Below are 19,496 nucleotides of genomic sequence, written 5' to 3' on the forward strand. Positions count from 1 at the left end.
GACATATTTAATAAAACTTAATTGGATAAAATATTCCCAATTTTATATTAGAACAAAACATGATTTTGGATATACATTTGTAAATGAATCATAGTCATGGTGATTTTAATGTGCAATATACTGCAGGCAAGACGATGGGGATGGGGCGTTAGTGTGGATCTCAGAAGCACCAGAAGCAGTTGAGGAGAAATGTTAAGTGTGGTTCATAAAGTTATAATTTCATATTTGAAATATCTTGAGCTCATTATAATCCCAAATTGTCCTTTACTAGTCAAGATAATTAATGTACATTAGGAACTTAAGTGCATTATCCAGTTTCACCCTAGGGTAATTTACAAAGTAACCATACCCAATTTTTGTATTTTTAAAATTGTGTTGTATATATAATGTATATATAATGTATATATAGTATATGTGATAACATTTGCCATTTTAACCACAATGTTTTGCAACCATCATCACAGAGAGATTAAGAATGCATGCCAGTTAAGCACAGCTATTTAGTGCCATAATCAGAATTTAAAACTTTTTCTCTCTTTATTCCTTTATATAACTTTTCAGATTCAAGTTCTCTAGAGATTGATGTTGGTATTTTCTCATTATTTTGACTATGAAATTAGTGTAACAAAGAAATGCAAAATTTGAGACAAAATCATAACGCTGAATATGGTAGCAGTTCTGATTCTGTCGGGGTATCTAATCCCATAAATTAAGTCAACCAATGATTAATTTTATGGCCTGGACAAGACATTAATTGAGTTTTCCAGATTAAACACTAACATTATCTTACAGTGAAGCCAACTTGCATTTGATGAGCTATGTAAGGGGAAATTTATTGGTACTACATTTTCTTTACAGCACAGCCTGCTACACTAGCACTGGTCACAGATATATTGACTGTTCTGCCTCAGTCACTAGAAAGGTAAGACAAGCACACGAATCTAAGAAGTCATCGTGATTCAAATCACAGTTTAGGCTAGTAAAGGGAAGATAAATTGAAGCAGTTCCATTGGCTCAGCATGGCCCCGTCTCATTTTCTGACACTGTCATTTTCTTTAAGAGTTTTATGAAATGAGAGATATAAAACATTGATCAAGTATTCCCTTGTCTCTAAAGGATTGTTTGTGATTGCCAATATCAATCATAGTTTAAGTTTCAAGGACGATAAGCTTCAGGTCACCAAAGAGAAAAAAGGGACCTATATTTTAATTAAGACCTTTAAGCTAAAGTTAGAATCCGTCTCTTTAAAGAAACACCTCTTCTTCCTTTGGAAGTCATTAGAATTGAGACTATGGGTTCCAGACCCTAAGAGGAAAAACAGAGAATACAAAAACGATATATTGGGAGGTGTGATATAAAGGAGAGACTTGTTTCAGATAGAAGCAATAGATGTATAAATAAGAGTATGTGGGTGAGTTAGAGGGAGTAAGGACACTTTAAACATGCATTTTTACTCTGAAAGGAAATTCTGGGATACTTAAAACGAATCTGTGGTGACACTTCTCCAAACATTATGAATTCCTACTGAGAATATACCACGTCAGTTTTGAGACTTTAAACCTGTGAAATGGAAATTAGAAAGTCTATATAAAGTCTAGTATTAGTAAATTGCTTGCCAGACAAAAATAAAGGTCATTTTTGTGAGGTTCTGCTGAAAGCTTTCTGAGTGAGGAGACATTTTATACTAAATAGGTATGACCTTAAGCCCTTTCATGAATATAACTTTCCTTCTGGGAAAATTGGGCAGATGAAAATATTCCCCATGCATTGTTTTATTTTAGTAAGCAACAAGCATTCCTGGCTTAAATAACAATCTTAATGGATTTTACACTCTATGGGGGAAAAGAGAGAAACTTCCACTTGATCCACTCTACTAAGTGTTCACAATGCTTTTATTTTGCTCAGGAATAAATTACATGTACATAATATTAATGCACTGAAAATTTAAATTGAGGCTTAGCAGAAGCAAAGGCCACTGGGGAAAATACATAAATGTGTGTGATGTGGGTAGTTGAGAAAAGTAAGCTTCAGGGGGAAAAAAAAAGTATTTTGAGACTGTAAAAGCAGGTGAAAAAACATAAAGGAGCAGCAAGATGGCCTCCACTCTGGTTTCAACCCTTCGGGTTCAAAAAGGTCAGAGCTGAAGGACTGGAACAAGTGTGTGCGGTTTTGTCATGCAAAGTTGGTTCTTCCCTAGCCAAGTCAAAATGAAACTTCAGATTTTTGCATCCCATCTTTAAGCCGTATAGCTGGCCATCAAGAACTCAACCTGTGTAGGGAGATCCTTGCACACGACTTACCTGTACAGTTGCCTCCCTTGGGGAGAAGACTCAGTGCTCAGAAAGTAACTGCCCAGGAAAGAAAACAACACAAACATCAGACACAGATCAATATTTGTCACAGTGTTTTCACATGAATTTTCACACTGTCAAAGAATGAGCAAAAGCCTTTTCTATTACTCACTTCGATCCATTTAGGAAACATTTTTTTTTTTCTTAAAATATCATCACACTTTTCCATGAGCTCTCTCAGTCTGTGTGTAGGTGTCTCTGTAAGTGTCTCTCTGGGTGAAGTATAGAGAGAGTCTTTAAAGAAAAGGTGGTTCTTTACATGGCCAGGTGGTTTGGACTAGGACCATGGTAGGTAAAACATAAATCTGTCTGAAAAGATTGCATTGGACAACCCTCACTTCCAACCAAACTACAGAACCCAAAATGCTCACATTTTGTGTGTGTGTGTGAGTGTTGTTTTGTAGATGATTTAATACAGGCAGAGTATTGAGAGAAGTGCCAGGTGTGTAGTAAGTCCGTAGTCATTATTAGCCACTATTTTTACTGAGCAATTTGATCTGCATATTTTACCACATCTTAAAGGCTTAGTCAACAATCTCATCATTCCCTCTATTTTTTATTCCAATCTTCACCAATCTCTTCAAGCCAACCTCTCACCATCAGGGACAATCCAACTGCTTGATAAGAAGAAATCAGGACTATTCTCGACTTTCTCCCACTCAAAACAAATTCACATGCATCAATACAGGATGACAGTTGTTCAGTTCTATTTTGGGTTGTGCAGTATTCGTCTAACCTACAAATATGTTTATGTCAATCTCTAACTGTTAAAGTGTTCAACAATGCTCACATTTTTTGAGTAGTTTCATCGTATGCCAAGATCCTTATCACTTCCCAGTTTCCTGATGTTAGGTGCCGCACGGTAATTTGCTCACTTTTACTCTGCAAAGAAATAGGCAATGTTGATTTTCTTTTTATTTAAGCAGCATCTTTCTCGTGAACAAAAAAGTACTAATTACCTGAGTTACTTTTAAGTTTTTGATGCTCAGCTAATATTTAGTTTCCCTTTTTCCATCACAAGAATGCACACACATTCATATAAACATAGACCCAGGGAGGATGGTGCCTTTATTACTACGCTGTAGAAAAACCATCATGAAACACCTCTAGATGAGGCTCACCTGTGAAACATCTGGTCATAAGATGTCATCTCAGCATTGGGGACAGGCATAGGACTTTGATAAGTTTCATCTAAATGAATGATAGTTGTGCAGTTTGCACAGCTTTAAATAAAACATTTCAGAACAAACTTTATTTCAAATAAACACTAAAGGATATATACTTGTAACCTTTACACCATGTGCATCACTATACCATTTGCTATTTTCACTCAATAATTTATTTCTGAGATTCATCCATGTGGGTGCTTGGAGGCATAGTTTACTTTCACTGTTATACGGTATTTTATTGCATGAATATAGCATTTTTATCTGTTTTTTTTTGACATTTTAGTGTTTCCAAATTTTTGCTATTATAAACAGGTTACCTATGAACTGTTTTATTAATGTCTCCTGATGCACATGGCAGGGTATTTTTTGAGATAAACACCAAGAAGTGGCATTGCTTGGGTAGAGTATATACATATATGTTTTGCTTAACTAGTGACAATTTTCCAAAGTTCTCCCACTTTATCGTCTACTAGCAATATAAGTTCTTGTTGCTGCACAGCTTTTCCACTTCCTCACCAAAAGTTAATTTCATCAGGCTATTTCATTTTTGGTTAAACTAATGAGTATGAAGTTGTATCTCATTATTTTATTTTTTATTGAGAAAATATCCAAACCTACAGAAAGGTTGTATAGTACATGTGTACTCATACAATCCTTATCTAAATTTACGAAAGGTCAACATTTTGAATACCTGCTCTCTCCTCTTTTTCTGTTTGCTGAATCATTTGAAAATAAGTTGACAATATTGGGTGATTTCAGCTGTAAATACTTCAACACACATCTCTCAAAGTTAAGAATATTTTCTCATATAAGCAAATAGCATATCCTATCAATGAATATATATTTTTCATTAAATTTATTGGGGTGACAATGGTTAGTAAAATCACATAGATTTCAAGTATACAATTCTGTAATACATCATCTATATATCACATTGTGTATTCACCACCCAGAATCAGTTCTCCTTCAAGCACCATATATTTGACCCCTTTACCCTCCTCTAACAACCCTTTCCCACCCTGCCCTCTGGGAACCACTAAAATATTATCTGTGTCTGTTTTTGTTTCTTTGTTTGTATTGTTCCTTTGATGTTTTCAATTTTATATCCCACATATGAATGAAATCATATGGTTCTTGACTTTTTCTGTCTGACTTATTTCACTTAGCATAATAATCTCAAGATCCATTCATGTTGTCGCAGATGGCACTATTTCATCTTTTCTTACAGCAGGATAGTATTTCATTGTGTATATATACCACATCTTCTTTATCCAATCATCTATGGAAGGACACTTAGGTTGTTTCCATGTCTTGACCACCATAAATAATGCTGCAATGAACACCAGAGTACATATATCTTTGCAATACATGTTTTCTGCAATACATGTTTCTGCTAGATACCCAGGAGAGGGGTTGCTGGGTCATATGGCAATTCAATTCTTAATTTTCTGAGGAACCACCATACTGTTTTCTACAGTGGCTGTACCAATTTACATTCCCTTCAACAGTGTAGATGTGTTTCTTTTTCTCCACAGCCTCTCCAACAATTGATTTTATTTGTCTTGTTGATGATAGCCATGCTAACAGGTGTGAGGTGAGATCTTACTGTGGTTTTTATTTGCATTTCCTTAATAGCTAGTGAAGATGAGCATTTTTCCATGTATCTGTTGGCAGTCTGTATATTTTCTTGGCATAAGTGTCTGTTCAGGTCTTTGGACCATTTTTAAATTAGATTTTTTTTTTGGTCTTAAGATTTTTTGAGTTCTTTATATATTTTGCATATTAGTCCCTTATCAGTGGTGCTATTTGCAAATACTTCTCCCATTCGGTGGGTTGCCTCTTTGTTTTATTGGTGGTTTCTTTTGCTGTACAGAAGTTTTTTAGTTTGATATAGTCCCATTCATTTGTTTTAGTTTTTCTCCCCTTACCTTTGAAGCCAATAAATATTTACATTAATATCACCTAAATATATAGTCTATTCTCTAATTTCCATAACTTCCCCAAGTTACCCAAGTAAATTTATATAAAGATTAAGTTATACACAGAAACACACACACTATTAGGTTTATAAACTTGTTGCAACAATGTTGCTAACCTTTTTGATACCAGAGGAATTAGTCATTTTTAATTTGTACCAACATGACAAACAGTTAATCAAGTTTACTATTTGGAAGTGCTGAAAAGGCTGCATGGAAAAGTTAGACGACCTGAACTTTTCGCCTACAATTCATGGCTCTTGCATCACGACAAAGTACCAGCTCACACGACACTGTCTATGAGGGAGTTTTTATCCAGTAAACAAATAACTGTATTGGAACACCTCCCTACTCTCCTGATCTGGCCCCCAACGACTTCTTTCTTTACCCAAAGATAAAAGAAATAATGAAAGAAAGACATGTTCTTGACATTCAGGACATCAAGGGTAATACAATGACAGCTCTGATAGCCATTCCAGAAAAAAAGTTCCAAAATAGCTTTGAAGGGCGGACTACTGACATAGGTGTATGTCTTCCTAAGGGGAGTACTACGAAGGTGACTATAGTGATGTTCAGCAATGAGGTATGTAGCACTTTTTCTAGGATGAGTTTGTGAATGTAACTGTCCAACCTCGTGTGTGTGTGTGTGTGTGTGTGTGTGTGTGTATAGACATTTCATGTATACTTTTAAAATAGGGACCCAATCAAAGTTCAGATATGGCATCGAGTTTGCCATCTCTTCAGTGTCTTTTAATACTTTAAAACAGTTATCCTATCTTTTTTGACTTCTACAACAGTAAGCATTTTTAAGATTCTTGGTCCAGTGGTCTTTAGAACATCCAGCATTTTGGGTCTATCTGTTTGTTTCTTATCATTTAACTTAGATTAAACATTTGGCAAGAATATTATATAGGTGATATTGGATTCCTCTTGTGCTTCATGTTAGGAAACACACAATTACCTGTCCCCCAACTCATGACAAAGCAACTTATATGATAACAATGAGATATAGTCATTTTAAAATACATTTTGTCATGCAATTAAAATCAAGACATTACTTGCACATTATGCAAATAGCTTTTTCTCCATGAATTTTTCATTCGGTAGTTTTGGCATTCATTCATGACCCTTCCCTATTTTTACCCCTCACATATGTTAACTCTCTCCCTTGCCTTCCACCTCATGTTACCATAGATTTAAACATTTTTTTAATGCAATGTGTTACTTTCCATTACTGTTGTTAGGTATTCCTTAGGATGATAAAGTATCAAAATTTGGTTATTGGAAAATCCTTCAAGTTAACCCCTCTATTCTTTGAACATGATTGCATTAGTCTTTGAATATGTTCTTGTTTTCTGCACAATAAGATGTTCTGAGAACATTTTACTTCCTTTGTCCCATATCTGTAATCAATCATTTCTCCACAGAGGTTTTACTTTTACTTTTTTTTTCCTACTGGACTGTGGTATTTAGATATCAAGATTTACACTTAGGCATGCTTATTGCTAGTCTAATGTTATTAGTTCTGGGCCTTTGCAGAGGAGATAGATAAATAGATAGATGACAGTAAGATAGATAGATGATAGATAGATAGATGATAGATAGGTAGTTGGATAGATAGATAGATAGATGATAGATAGATAGATAGATAGATAGATAGTAGATTGATAAAATTAGGTAGGTAGAGAGATAGAACATAGATTTCCATATAGATTTTAGAACATAGATTTACTCTCTGTGTATGTATACACTGTATGTATGTGGTTTCTGAGTAATATATTCAATTAAAATTCCTATCAGTTTGTTTTAGAGTTAGGGGCATTTGCTTGTCTTAGTATTTCAATCTAGCCTTTGATGTCCTTATCCATATTTAATTTTCTTTTAAAATATGTACATGGCTCTAAATATATGTGTATATATATATATATATATATATATATATATATATATATATATATATACATATATACATATAATGTATGAGGTCTGACAAATAAGTTTGAGAATTTGCCACTATATGTTTACATTGGCAGCAATGCACAAACAGCTCAGTAAGGTTTCATAATGTTGTTATATCAGTGTCTCATAGCTCTGTTCATATAGATGTGTGTTGGTGTCTTGCTGAGTGGCGTTCATTATTGTTGTTGCGTGTTTTTGTGTGCCATCGCGAGAATGTCTGAGCTTGAATTAGAGCAACGAACAAACATTAAAATTTTTGTTAAACTTGGCAAGAGTGTAAGTGAAATCAGGGACATGTTAGTCCAAGTTCATGAGAATGATGCCATGAACAAAACGGCCATGTACAAATGGATTAAATGTTTTTCTGAGGGGAGACAACCTGTCACTGATGAACAGAGGTCACGGTAACGAGCAGAACTGACAAAAACATTGCAAAAATTCATCAAATTGTGCATCAGCTGACTGTGACAAGCATAGCAGACCAAGTAAACATTGATACAGAAACAGTTAGGAAAATCTTAACTGAAAATCTTGGCATGAGCACGGTGTGTGCAAAAATGGTCCCAAAGGAGCTCACCGATGAACAAAAGCAAAGGAGAGTCGAAGTTTGCCAAGACCTTTTGGAGAGGCAAGACGATGTTTGGGCCGTGTTATCACTGGTGATGAAACATGGGTGTACCAATGTGACCCTGAAACAAAGCATCAAAGTGCACAGTGGAAGTCAGCCAATTCTCTATGACCAAAAAATTCCCATCAGTCTAAATCAAGAGTGAAAAAGATGTTGCTAAACTTTTTTGATATCAGAGGGATTATTCATTATGGATTTGTACTAACTGGTAGTTTACTATTTGGAAGTGATGAAAAGGCTTCGTGAAAAAGTTAGATGAAAATGACCTGAACTTTTTTCCAATAATTCATGGCTCTTGCATCACGACAATGCACCAGCTCACACGGCACTATCTGTGAGGGAATTTTTAACCAGTAAACAAATAACTGTATTGGAACACCCTCCCTACTCACCTGATCTGGCCCCCAAAGCCCTTTTTCTTTACCCGAAGATAATATATATATATATATATATATATATATATATATATATATATATATATATATATATATATATATATATATAAATGAAGACATTTTGATGACATTCAGGACATCAAGGGTAATATGGCCATAGCTCTGATGGCCATTCCAGAAAAAGTTCCAAAATTGCTTTGAAGGGTGGACTAGGTGCTGGCATCAGTGCATGGCTTCCCAAAGGGAGTACTTCGAAGGGGACCATAGTGATATTCATCAATGAGGTATGTAGCACTTTTTCTAGGATCAGTTCACAAACTTAATTGTCAGACCTCGTACGTATATTATTAGTCTTGGTCTCATCCCATTCTCACTCATTAAATATAGAAAACAAAACGTTTGCCTTTCTTTTTTGGGATAAAATTTTTATAACTAAAACATTAACATTTAATACTATAAATATAAATGTAAACCTAATTACACATGTCTCTATAAATTAGCGATAGGTTGGGACAGGCTCTATATGTGTTGTTACAGATCTTCTCTCATCTTTTTATTATTACATAGCTCTCTGTGTATGGATATACCATCATTAATTCAAGTAGCCTCCAGTGGTGCACATCTCAAATATTGCAGTAGTAATTAACCATGTGCATATGTTTGCTTATTGTGTAGGAAAATATCTTCAGGCTATATTCTTCCATAAGGGAAATATGGAAGAAGGCCCTCATCTGTCAGTCTTCTTTGGGGATTGCCTGGACTGAAGAAAATGCCTCACCCAAGATCATACCTCTTTTCAAGGGTGACTTCAGTCCAAGGACAGCTTGATATATACTGGAGCATAAAAGCCCAGCTTTTTTGCCTAAATATGGGACTCCTCTGAAGGGTGATCCCAATCCAGCGTTCTTCTTGTGACTGTCAGCTGAGCCCTTCATTCAGATGACACTGAATCTCAAATTCTTCTGTCCAATCTTACTTTCCCCCTCCTCTCCAAAGTCATTGATCTCCTCTGTAATATTGCCCTGCAGACTAATCATTTTACAGTTCTCTTCCTATGAAACTCAACTTGTGACAGGTATATGGGTGTTCATTTTTCATGTCTTTTAAAAATATTTGAGCATTTATATATATGCTATATAAAATATCCTATTTGCATAATTTTTATCTAACTTTGTTGATTTTTGTCTATGCTATCAGATTTTTTTGGTATTTAGGTCTTTTTATTTTTTAAAGCGATTTTTATACATTTATATTCACTTATATGATATACATGCTGCCAATATATTCTCCTGGTTTGTCATTTCATATTTACATTGGCTAATTTGATATTTTTCCCAAAGGGTTTCTTCTAATCTTTTTATAATGAAATTTACCAAAATATTTTCCCCTTTTTAAAAAAAAAATAAAGTTTATTGGGGTGACACTGGTTAGTAAACTTACATAGGCTTCAGGTGTACAATTCTGTAATACAGCATCTATATATCACATTGTGTGTTCACCACCCAGAGTCAATTCTCCTTCCATCACCATATATTTGATCCCGTTTACACTCATCTACACCCTTTTCCCCCCTTACCCTCTGGTAACCATTAAACTGTTGTCTGTGTCTATGACCCTCATACACTGTTGGTGGGAATACAGACTGGTGCAGCCACTATGGAAGACAGTGTGGAGGTTCCTCAAAAAATTAAGAATAAAATTACCATATGAACCTGCAATCCCTCTCCTGGACATCTACCCCCAAAATCTGAAAACACTTATCTGTAAAGACATATGTGCTCCGATGTTCACTGCAGCTTTATTTACTGTAGCCAAGACATGGCAACAAACAAAGTGTCCTTCGATAGATGAATGGATAGATGAATGACAAAGAAGCTGTGGCATATATACACAATGGAACACTACTCTGCCATAAGAAAAAATAAAATAATGCCATTTGTGACAACATGGGTGGATCTTAAGATTATTATGCAAAGGTAATAAGTCAGACAGAAAAAGTTGAGAACCATTTGATTTCACTGATACGTGGGATATAAAACTGAAAACAACAAAGGAACAAGACAAACAAATAAAGAAACAAAATATTCTTATATTGTTTCTGAGTGTTGATGCATAGTTTAAAAGGCTTTATTTCAGCCAAGATAACAAATAATTTACTGATGTCTTCTTAATACATGTAAGGTTTTATTTTTTTAAAATTAGAGCTTTGGTCATTTTAGAGTTACGGTGATAGTATGGAAGTATTTTATATTTTTCCTAACAGATATTCAGGTTTCCAAATATATTTTGTAAGAAAAAAATTTCATTTACCCCAATGGTTTTGAAATGTCATCTTTATTATATATTAAATTTCCATGTGTACCTTAGTCTATTTCTCTACTCTCTATGCTATTATTTTAGTCTATGTTTATTCATGTCACAGACTTACACATTTTTAGTTAGAGATTCTTATTTAACATCCACATTATGTAGGACTCATCAGTGTTCATTGTGGGGTTTTTGTTTGTTTGTTTTTTTAAGATTTCCCTAGACACGAACGTATGTTTATCTTTCCAAATAAACTAAAAATAAGCATATCTAGTTCAAGCAAAAAAAATGTTGGAATTTCCTATTGGATTAATATTAAGTTTATAATCAATACCGAGATTTTTATGAACTTCAGTTATCCAAGAACAGGGATATATTCCCATTTGTTCAAATCTACTTTGTATCTTCCAGGAATGTTTTAAAATTTGTCCTCATATAGGTTTTGTACATTTCTTTCCATATGTAGTTCATTTTAATATTTATTATGAAGTATTTTATATTTTGTTGCTATTTTGAAAAGGGCTTTCTCTTTCATTATACTAATTGGTTATTGTTCATGTATATGAAAGCTGCTGATTTCTGTATGCTGAATATTTATTGTGTTATCTCACTGAATATCCTTCCAAATCTTATGGCTGGTTGTTTATTCTCATCTGATTGACATGGACTAATACCTGCAACACAAGATCCCATAGTAGTGGAGGTCGCATGCCTCCTTTCTTATTTTTGACCTCATTGGGAATGTCACTATCTTCACTTTGGGAGGAGGTATATATGTTTTATCATGTTTAATCATAGACCCAAATTACAGTTTAATGGTTACCAGAGGGTATGGAGGGCAGGGGTGTGCTAGGTGAGAGTAAACGGGGTCACATATATGGTGGTGGAAGGAGCACTGATTCTGGGTGGTGAGCACACAATGTGATATATGGATGATGTAATACAGAATTGTACACTTGAAACCTATGTAACTTTACTAACCATTGTCACCCCCAATAAATTTTAATAAAAAAAGAAATTATTCACCAATTCCTACATTTTTCTATTTTCAAAACCAGTAATCGGTATTAAATTTGTAAAAGGCTTTTACAGCAACTATAAAAATATCCATGTTGTTGGACAATTTAAATTGTGTTGGCATTACCTTTGAATTTCTGGTAAGATTGTCTATGAAAACATGTGGGCTTGGTTCTCAGCTGTGGTGTAGTTCTTTATAATATTAAATTTTTTCTGTCATTATGCAGTTTAAGCTTTGTATCTCTCCTGAGGAGAGTTTTGGCTAAGTGTATTTTCTCATAATATTGTTCATTTCATCTAAGTTTTCAAATTAATTGACAAAATAGAGTTCTGCAAAATATTCTCTCATGATCTATTAAAATGTCCTTTGTTTAATTTCCCACTAGCCATTTCTAATTTTGTATAAGTTTGTTTTTTGCTTCTTTTTCCTTGATTAGGTCAGCATACGCTTTCTTTTTCTTCTGTCTCTGTCTCACTCTGTGTATTGTTTCCAAAGAGTAAGCATTTTTTTCACATATTAGTTTTACATTTTGCTGTTTATAACCTATTTCATTTTTTGCTTCAAATTTAATTATATCCACCTTTCCAATTTGTGTTATTTTTTCTGATGATTTTCTAGCTATTTGAGTCAAGAATTCAACACACTTAATTTCATTCTTCCACTTCCATTTTTATAAGTTTGTAGTGCTATGATTTTTATTCTGACAACTAATTCTGATATGGATGGCTGTCATTCTTCTTATTATTACTATTTTATAAATTTTGCAATTTTAGTTTGAATTCTCCAAGGATTTGATTAATTGCATTTACTTTTTCTAAAGAAATTTCTAGTTGGAGAATGCATTAAAAATGTATTATTGTTTTTAGGCTTGTTACTTTGTGATTATAGCATGTTTTTATATACTTTCTAATTTGTAAAAATAAACGTCCATGTTTTGTTCTTTATCAACACATTGGATTTCCAAGGTGTAGCTGCATATGGGTAGCACCCTAAAGGGCAGTGTACCTAAAGAGTATCATTATTAGTGCCCTAAGAACTAGTACCCAAGGAGCACCGCTAACTAGTACTCTTAAGGCGATACTATTAAAAGTATACCTATGTATTCTGAAAGCTAATATATATATTTTTTAAGCAGGGTGCTTAATTTCTGTCACCAATTATCATTTTCTTCTTTGACAAGAGATGCTCTCTCCATCAAGTATTTTTCTTTTTTTCTTGGATGATAATTTTTTAAAAAAGAAAAAAATCCTGTCGTGTTTTATGGTTTTGTGCATATTCAAGCTACTTAATTTTGATTATTTGTGTCAATGCTGATTTTTAAAATGAATGTTATTAATGTTCCACTGTGGATTATGCTCTATTAGCGAAGCTTTTGGTGATGCCTTTATCACCTTAAGGGTGTTATCTTTATTCTTAAATTTCTAAGATTTTTGAATATGGATTTTGTTAAATGTATTATGTCTTGTTTCTGCATCTATTAGGATGATTATAATTTTCATATAGATGCAAATGTAGTGAATTATAGATATTTAAATGTTAAGCAAATTTAGCATTTCTGTGTGAAAAGTAACTTAGTAAGCTTTTTTATCCATTGAAAAATTCAATTTGCCAATATTTGGTTTAGGAGTTTTCAGCTGACTTGTAATTGTCATGTCTCATCCTGTCTTTATTTGGTTTTGGTTACAAGATAATACCCGTGTTACAAAATGTATTGAAAAATATTCTGTCTTTTCTCTTTTCTGAATATATTTCTATAAAATTTTGTGTGTTTCTTGAATGTTTGGTAGAACCCACCTTTAAAAATCCATCTGTGCTTGCTGTGAAAAAATGTTGAAACACTGATTCTATTTCCTTAATATTATGGGACAATTTTGATGATCTGTTTCTTAAATTAAGTCTGGTATTCTTTTTTTTCCTAGAATTTATCCATTTCACTCAAGTTTTCAAATTTGTTGACATAAGTTATTCATATTATTTTGAAATACATTTTTAAATGTGAAGTTAAGTCTCTTCCTTTCATTACTTATACTTTTAGGGCTTGTCTACTTTTTAAATTAACCTTAATAGACATTATAGATTTAATTATTTTTTCCAAACAACCCATTACTTATTTTGCCAAACCTCTTTATTTTATCTTTGCTTTCTAGTTCATTAAATTCTACTATTGCACTTCTCATGTCTTTCCTACAATTGCATTGTCTTCAGAGAATGAAATCCATTAGCTGGGTAACACTTCAAATGCTTTTTTGATATAAATCAAAAAGATATATATATCTAGATATCTAGCTATGACACAAGATATATATCTAGATATAACACTAGATATATTGAATCTAGTGTTTCTGATGTGGGAAATTTTTATTAAATTATCTACTTCATTATGCTATTGGAAGCAGAGACTAAAAGATCATTCTACATTCTACTATGTATGTGTAGTATTAGATTCTTTCTTTAGGAAATTCTCTGTGTCTTGGTGTACTTCTTTTAACTCTTTTACTTCATTTTAACTCTTTTTTTTTACACTTTCTGAAGAATTATAACACTTTACGAGTAATTTGCTGAATAAAAGTACAAATGGAAAGATGAAACAGAATTTCTGAGATTTGAGACAGGCACAGCCCAAAGGCTGGCATGGAGTTCTGAAGACACATTTTTTATTGCCAAATTCCCAAAGGACAACACCCCACTAGATGGTTCCCCTTACTCCTTTCAGATCCTGCTTTGAATGAGCCAAGGGCAGGGCACTAAGAGCTCATAATTTTAATGCATCTTTTTTGCCCAATTTCAAGATTAAACAAAATGATAAAACATTAAAAAGTAAAGAAACTTTACTCGGTGTTTGTACACATGTGGAGATACTTTTGGTTCAGAGATTTGTTGGTTGATTATATTATCTTTGTTTTTCAGATAGTTTTGTTATTTACGTGTGTATGTGTTAAACACAGAAGAGCGGCTGCATTAAAAGTGATCAAGAGCAAAAATCCAATGTTTTGAAAAATATTTGGCACACAGTGTACGCAAGAACGAACATTGCACATTATTAATTTCAATGATGCATCTAGGATCTAAATACACAGGGTGCCAAAAAAAGGTATACACATTCTAAGAAAGGAAAACTATTAAAATTGTAGTACTCAATATATACCGATAACAAAAGATGAATACAAGTCACGTTTGACGTCTGCAACTACAAGAGGTGCTCAAAGTGGTTACCATCAGCGTCCAGACACTTCTGATTATGCTGAACTACTGCTTGAGCAACATTGACCAAAGTGTCCACTTGTACACATTTTTTTTTGGCACCACTGGTATGCTCCTAATGTAGGACGAAAAGATCTCTTGCTGAAAGCTATAATAATAACCTCCATAACCTTTGGATTTTACTTCAAACATCGTAATTGCCTTGCACACTTTCTCTCTTCCCAGGGCAAATCTGGACTAGGGTATAAGTTGGGACAACATTTCACATATAGTGGCATAGAATATCTTTCATAGTTATGTAGTTATAGCTGATATGCAAGGGATTATATCATAGCAGCGAGCATATTATGTTTTATCTGAACTCTAGGTGCACAATCCCAGCGCCAGTCAGAATATGGTAGACAATCAGACAGTAAGTTCAAAATAAATACCAAGGGACTTGACCAGCTTCATGAGGCGGCATCTGTACCTCAACTTGTTTTTCACCCTCCTTCAGCAGAAATACAATCGCAGACAAGATAATTTAACAAAGCATGAAAGAATAATCATTTTTACTCCAAAGTAATCATTCCTTTTGTACAACCATGATCTCCATTAAATTAACTTGGTAGAATAGAAACACTGATTATGACAATGAAACCATAGTGGACTTTTGACAAGGACAACTGGCAGTATACCTAAAATTGAACTCACATTTCTCTTCTAGTTTTAGAATGAACAGCAGTAAAATTAGTGATTTCATTCATTCGCAAAGGAGGACTGAAAACCCAGGATATGCTGATAGAACGTTATTTAGGACATTAGACATCAGAGCATCTCCTTTAATCGATACAGATTTGATCTTAATACATTAAATATTAATTTTATATTTCTATTTTCAAGTTGGAAATATATTGGTATTAGTAAAAGTTTAACAACATGTGTGCTTTTTACCTTATTACACAGTTCATTCAAAATTCTTTTATGATGTTCTGTTTAACTTTAGAGTTTCTAGATAAGGGTAACATGCTTAAAAATAGCGTGATTTAATTTAACGTCTATTCATCACATGAGGTGAACTAATTGTTTTCAGACGATGTCCTAATCAGATACAGCAGTGAAATTTAATGAAAAGTTGTATTGGTTTGATTAGGTGGTAGAAGTGTGGATTGGGGGCATGCTATTTTCTACAGTATTTGTAATGAATAATGGCATTTAAAATTGTTCCAAGTGAAATTATCAGCTCTCGTGAGCAAAACCTGGTATTGCTACATAGGGAAAGTGAATGGATTCACCGACATACATAATTTTTCATTTAACACAATTTTGGAAGTTGACAGGGCAATTGCTTATGCTTATGAATCTAAACACTTAACACGATTGAAACACTGCTTATCCCATATTTGAGAGAAAAAGTTGGCTATATCTTTGAGAAAAAACTCTCTTAACTTCAGACGGTATTGCAGGATGTAGGATGCCATAGTTTTGAATATGGGAATTTCAGAATTTAGAAGTCCACATAAAGAATGCTATGAAGGAAACAGGTGGGGGGTATAACTGATGTGATCAAAAGTTTAATGGTCTGAGGTTAGGCAAAGGAAGTTTTGCATCATTGTTTGATTCAGAAACTACATAAACTGATATTAATACTACAACTCTACTCAGAAGCACAATTATTTTAGCTATATAGATTTTTGGAAAAGTCCATTTTTAGTTTTATTAATATTGTCATTATGGAATGTGTAAGAGTAGAGAAAATGCTTACAAGTTCTTCTTTCACATATCCATATTGAAAGTAATCTAGGCATATGTATATGTACACATAACTGTATATATACATATATAGTTATTTTTGATGCGGAAGTTTCAGTTCATTTAATCAAAACTAAAGAAATGATCCATAATTCAAATAAGCTGTATGTACAGTGACACTTATAATTACAACAAACTGCCACTAAATTGAACATAACAGTGATTAACTATGTATATCTAATCAACTACATATTAATTTTCTAAAGAATTTTTTTTCAAAATTATTTATCATTATGGGAAATGTAAGCTTTAAATTAAAGTTAAAATTTAAAATATCAGGATGAAATACTGTAGTTTACATAAAATTAAAATCATAAGAAGACTAGAGGAAAACACATGAATTCCTTCTACTTTTACTTTTTGAAATTACTTTAATCTCATTTTTTAAATGAGAAAAAAACACACTAACATATTTGTAACGCCAAACACACTCACTATTGTAAAAAATAGCCTGAAAGCACTAATTTTGTATGTTGGTCTCTAAGTAATGGTTTTTATCTACTTAGTGATTGTGTAGGAGAGCAAAATGTTTGCAACATTTTACTAATTTTATTTAGTAAGATACTTCAAACAGATAAATATATTCTCAGCTACAGGGGAAGCACTGAAATATAGTAACATATCAAGTACTTATAGCTAAGCATCAAGCTGTTCTTCCCAACTGCCCATTGCCAATTCTCTCCCCGCCATTTCTCACTTTCTGAGCAGGTCAGTTTTAAGTGGAATCCTCTCGCATGTCAGGGTTGGACAATTAAGTTCATGAACTTGTTGCAACGATGCTGCTAACCTTTTTTGATACTGGAAGAATTACTCATTAAGAATTTGTACCAAGTGGACAAACAGCTAAAACCAAGTTTACTATTGAAAGTGCTCAAAAGGCTGCGTGAAAAAGTTAGATGACCTGAACTTTTCACCAACAATCATAGCTCTTGCATCACGACAATGCACCAGCTCACACGGCACTGTCTGTGAGGGAGTTTTTAGCTAGTAAACAAATAATTGTATTGGAACACCCTCCCTACTCACCTGATCTGGCCCCCAATGACTTCTTTCTTTACCTGAAGATAAAGGAAATATTGAAAGGAAGACATTTTGATGACATTCAGGACATCAAGGGTAATACGATGACAGCTCTGATGGCCATTCCAGAAAAAGAGTTCCAAAATTGCTTAGAAGGATGGACTAGGTTCTGGTGTTGGTGCACAGCTTCTCAAGGGGAGTATTTCAAAGGTGACCACAGTGATATTCAGCAATGAGCTATGTAGCATTTTTTCTAGGATGAGTTTGCAAACTTAATTGTCTGACCTCATATGTCGGTATGGTAATCATAAACAATTCATGAAAGAGCTTTTTTGATAGCTATTAAAAATTGAGGAAAGAAGATTCATGCTATTTACTAAAAGTTTATGTGTGTGTAAACAGATATAAATTGTATCTACCTAAGCACTGCCCTCTTACTCATTAACAAAGTAAATTAATTTTAGCCGTATCACCAACATATCCATAAGTAATCACATAGTCATGTTTATTTCTCAGTGATGCAAACCACAAATTGTCTGAATTGCAATCAGATTAGATTAAAATGTTTTCTCTTTCAGTGAGTTTTGCTATAATCTCCATGTAGAAGAAAAACAAAGTAAACACATCAGCTCTATGAATTTGTTCTGACTATTTCAGAAATAATGAGTTAGACTGCTTGTCAGGTTCATTTGACTGGAGGGACAGAAGGTAACTTCTTCCCAAGACTTACAAAGAAACTTCTTTTAAGGCACAAATATCTCAGTTCCTACATTCCACCATCATCAGCCTCTCCCAATTCCACACTTTGTAAAATACACTGTTTATCTTTATAACTTGTAGTATATCTTGGAAATGTATATAGTATACTGATGTATGATACATATTTCCCTATCCTTCATTATATCTTATAAATATTCAAAATGTGTATGTAATTTTGATCACCTTGGATTTTACACTGCTTCTTGAATATAAAATGCTGGGTTTTAAAATTCAATAACATGTCACAGTCAATTATAATGTTTGGAAAGTGTGATTTAATTTTTAGACCAAAATATCTCCCTACTACTTATAATATCAAATAATACCAAAGTTTATTATTAGTTAGCAAAAGTTAATTAGGTACAGCAATTTGCTAGTGAAATTTCTTCCAGTTCACATTAAAAAAAACAAAAAAGTTCCCCAATCCCACCAGTCTGATGTAATCATTTAATACTTGGGTACTGAATTACCAATATTTTTATTCATATATAAATGCATACATTCATTTAGAACATAAATGAGATCACATACATTAGTCTACAACGTGTTTTTCAAACTTAATGATAGACTATAAAAATTAATCTTCATCTCTATTGTGGAAATTATATATGTTCCAAATTATTTAGTTCAGCTTTTATTAAAATTAAAGTTAAAATCATGACAATTATTTTAATATACAGACTTTGTGCAAGTGTTAAATTTTAAGCTACTCAGTCTAGATTTTAGGAACTCAAGGCACTGAGCTGCCCAATATAAATATGTATATAGATAATGATAAAAGCTTGAGAATATGCACAAGGCTTGAAGGTTCTAAGAACATAAAAGTAGCCAGGTTGCTTAGGGACCTTTTACATTTATATTTACTCTGTATTTTGTAAGTATGAAATTGATTCTTGGTTAGCTTGTTTGTAGTAGTCTCATA

At 33.3% G+C, this 19,496-nt stretch overlaps 1 protein-coding gene across 3 annotated transcripts in view; it reads right to left on the minus strand.

The window, feature by feature from the left end:
• Positions 1 to 19,496, minus strand: part of DPP10 (dipeptidyl peptidase like 10) — a 649,316-nt gene that overhangs the window by 40,121 nt on the left and 589,699 nt on the right. For all 3 annotated transcript variants that reach the window (XM_081051712.1, XM_081051713.1, XM_081051714.1), the window contains 2 exons: positions 3,142 to 3,233; positions 2,301 to 2,348 (listed from right to left, as the gene is read on the minus strand). In XM_081051712.1, coding sequence (XP_080907838.1) covers positions 2,301 to 2,348; positions 3,142 to 3,233 — 140 coding nt within the window. The remainder of the gene's footprint in view (positions 1 to 2,300; positions 2,349 to 3,141; positions 3,234 to 19,496) is intronic.

Source organism: Rhinolophus hipposideros, assembly GCF_964194185.1.
Source record: "Rhinolophus hipposideros genome assembly, chromosome: 6".
Lineage (NCBI taxonomy): Eukaryota > Metazoa > Chordata > Mammalia > Chiroptera > Rhinolophidae > Rhinolophus > Rhinolophus hipposideros.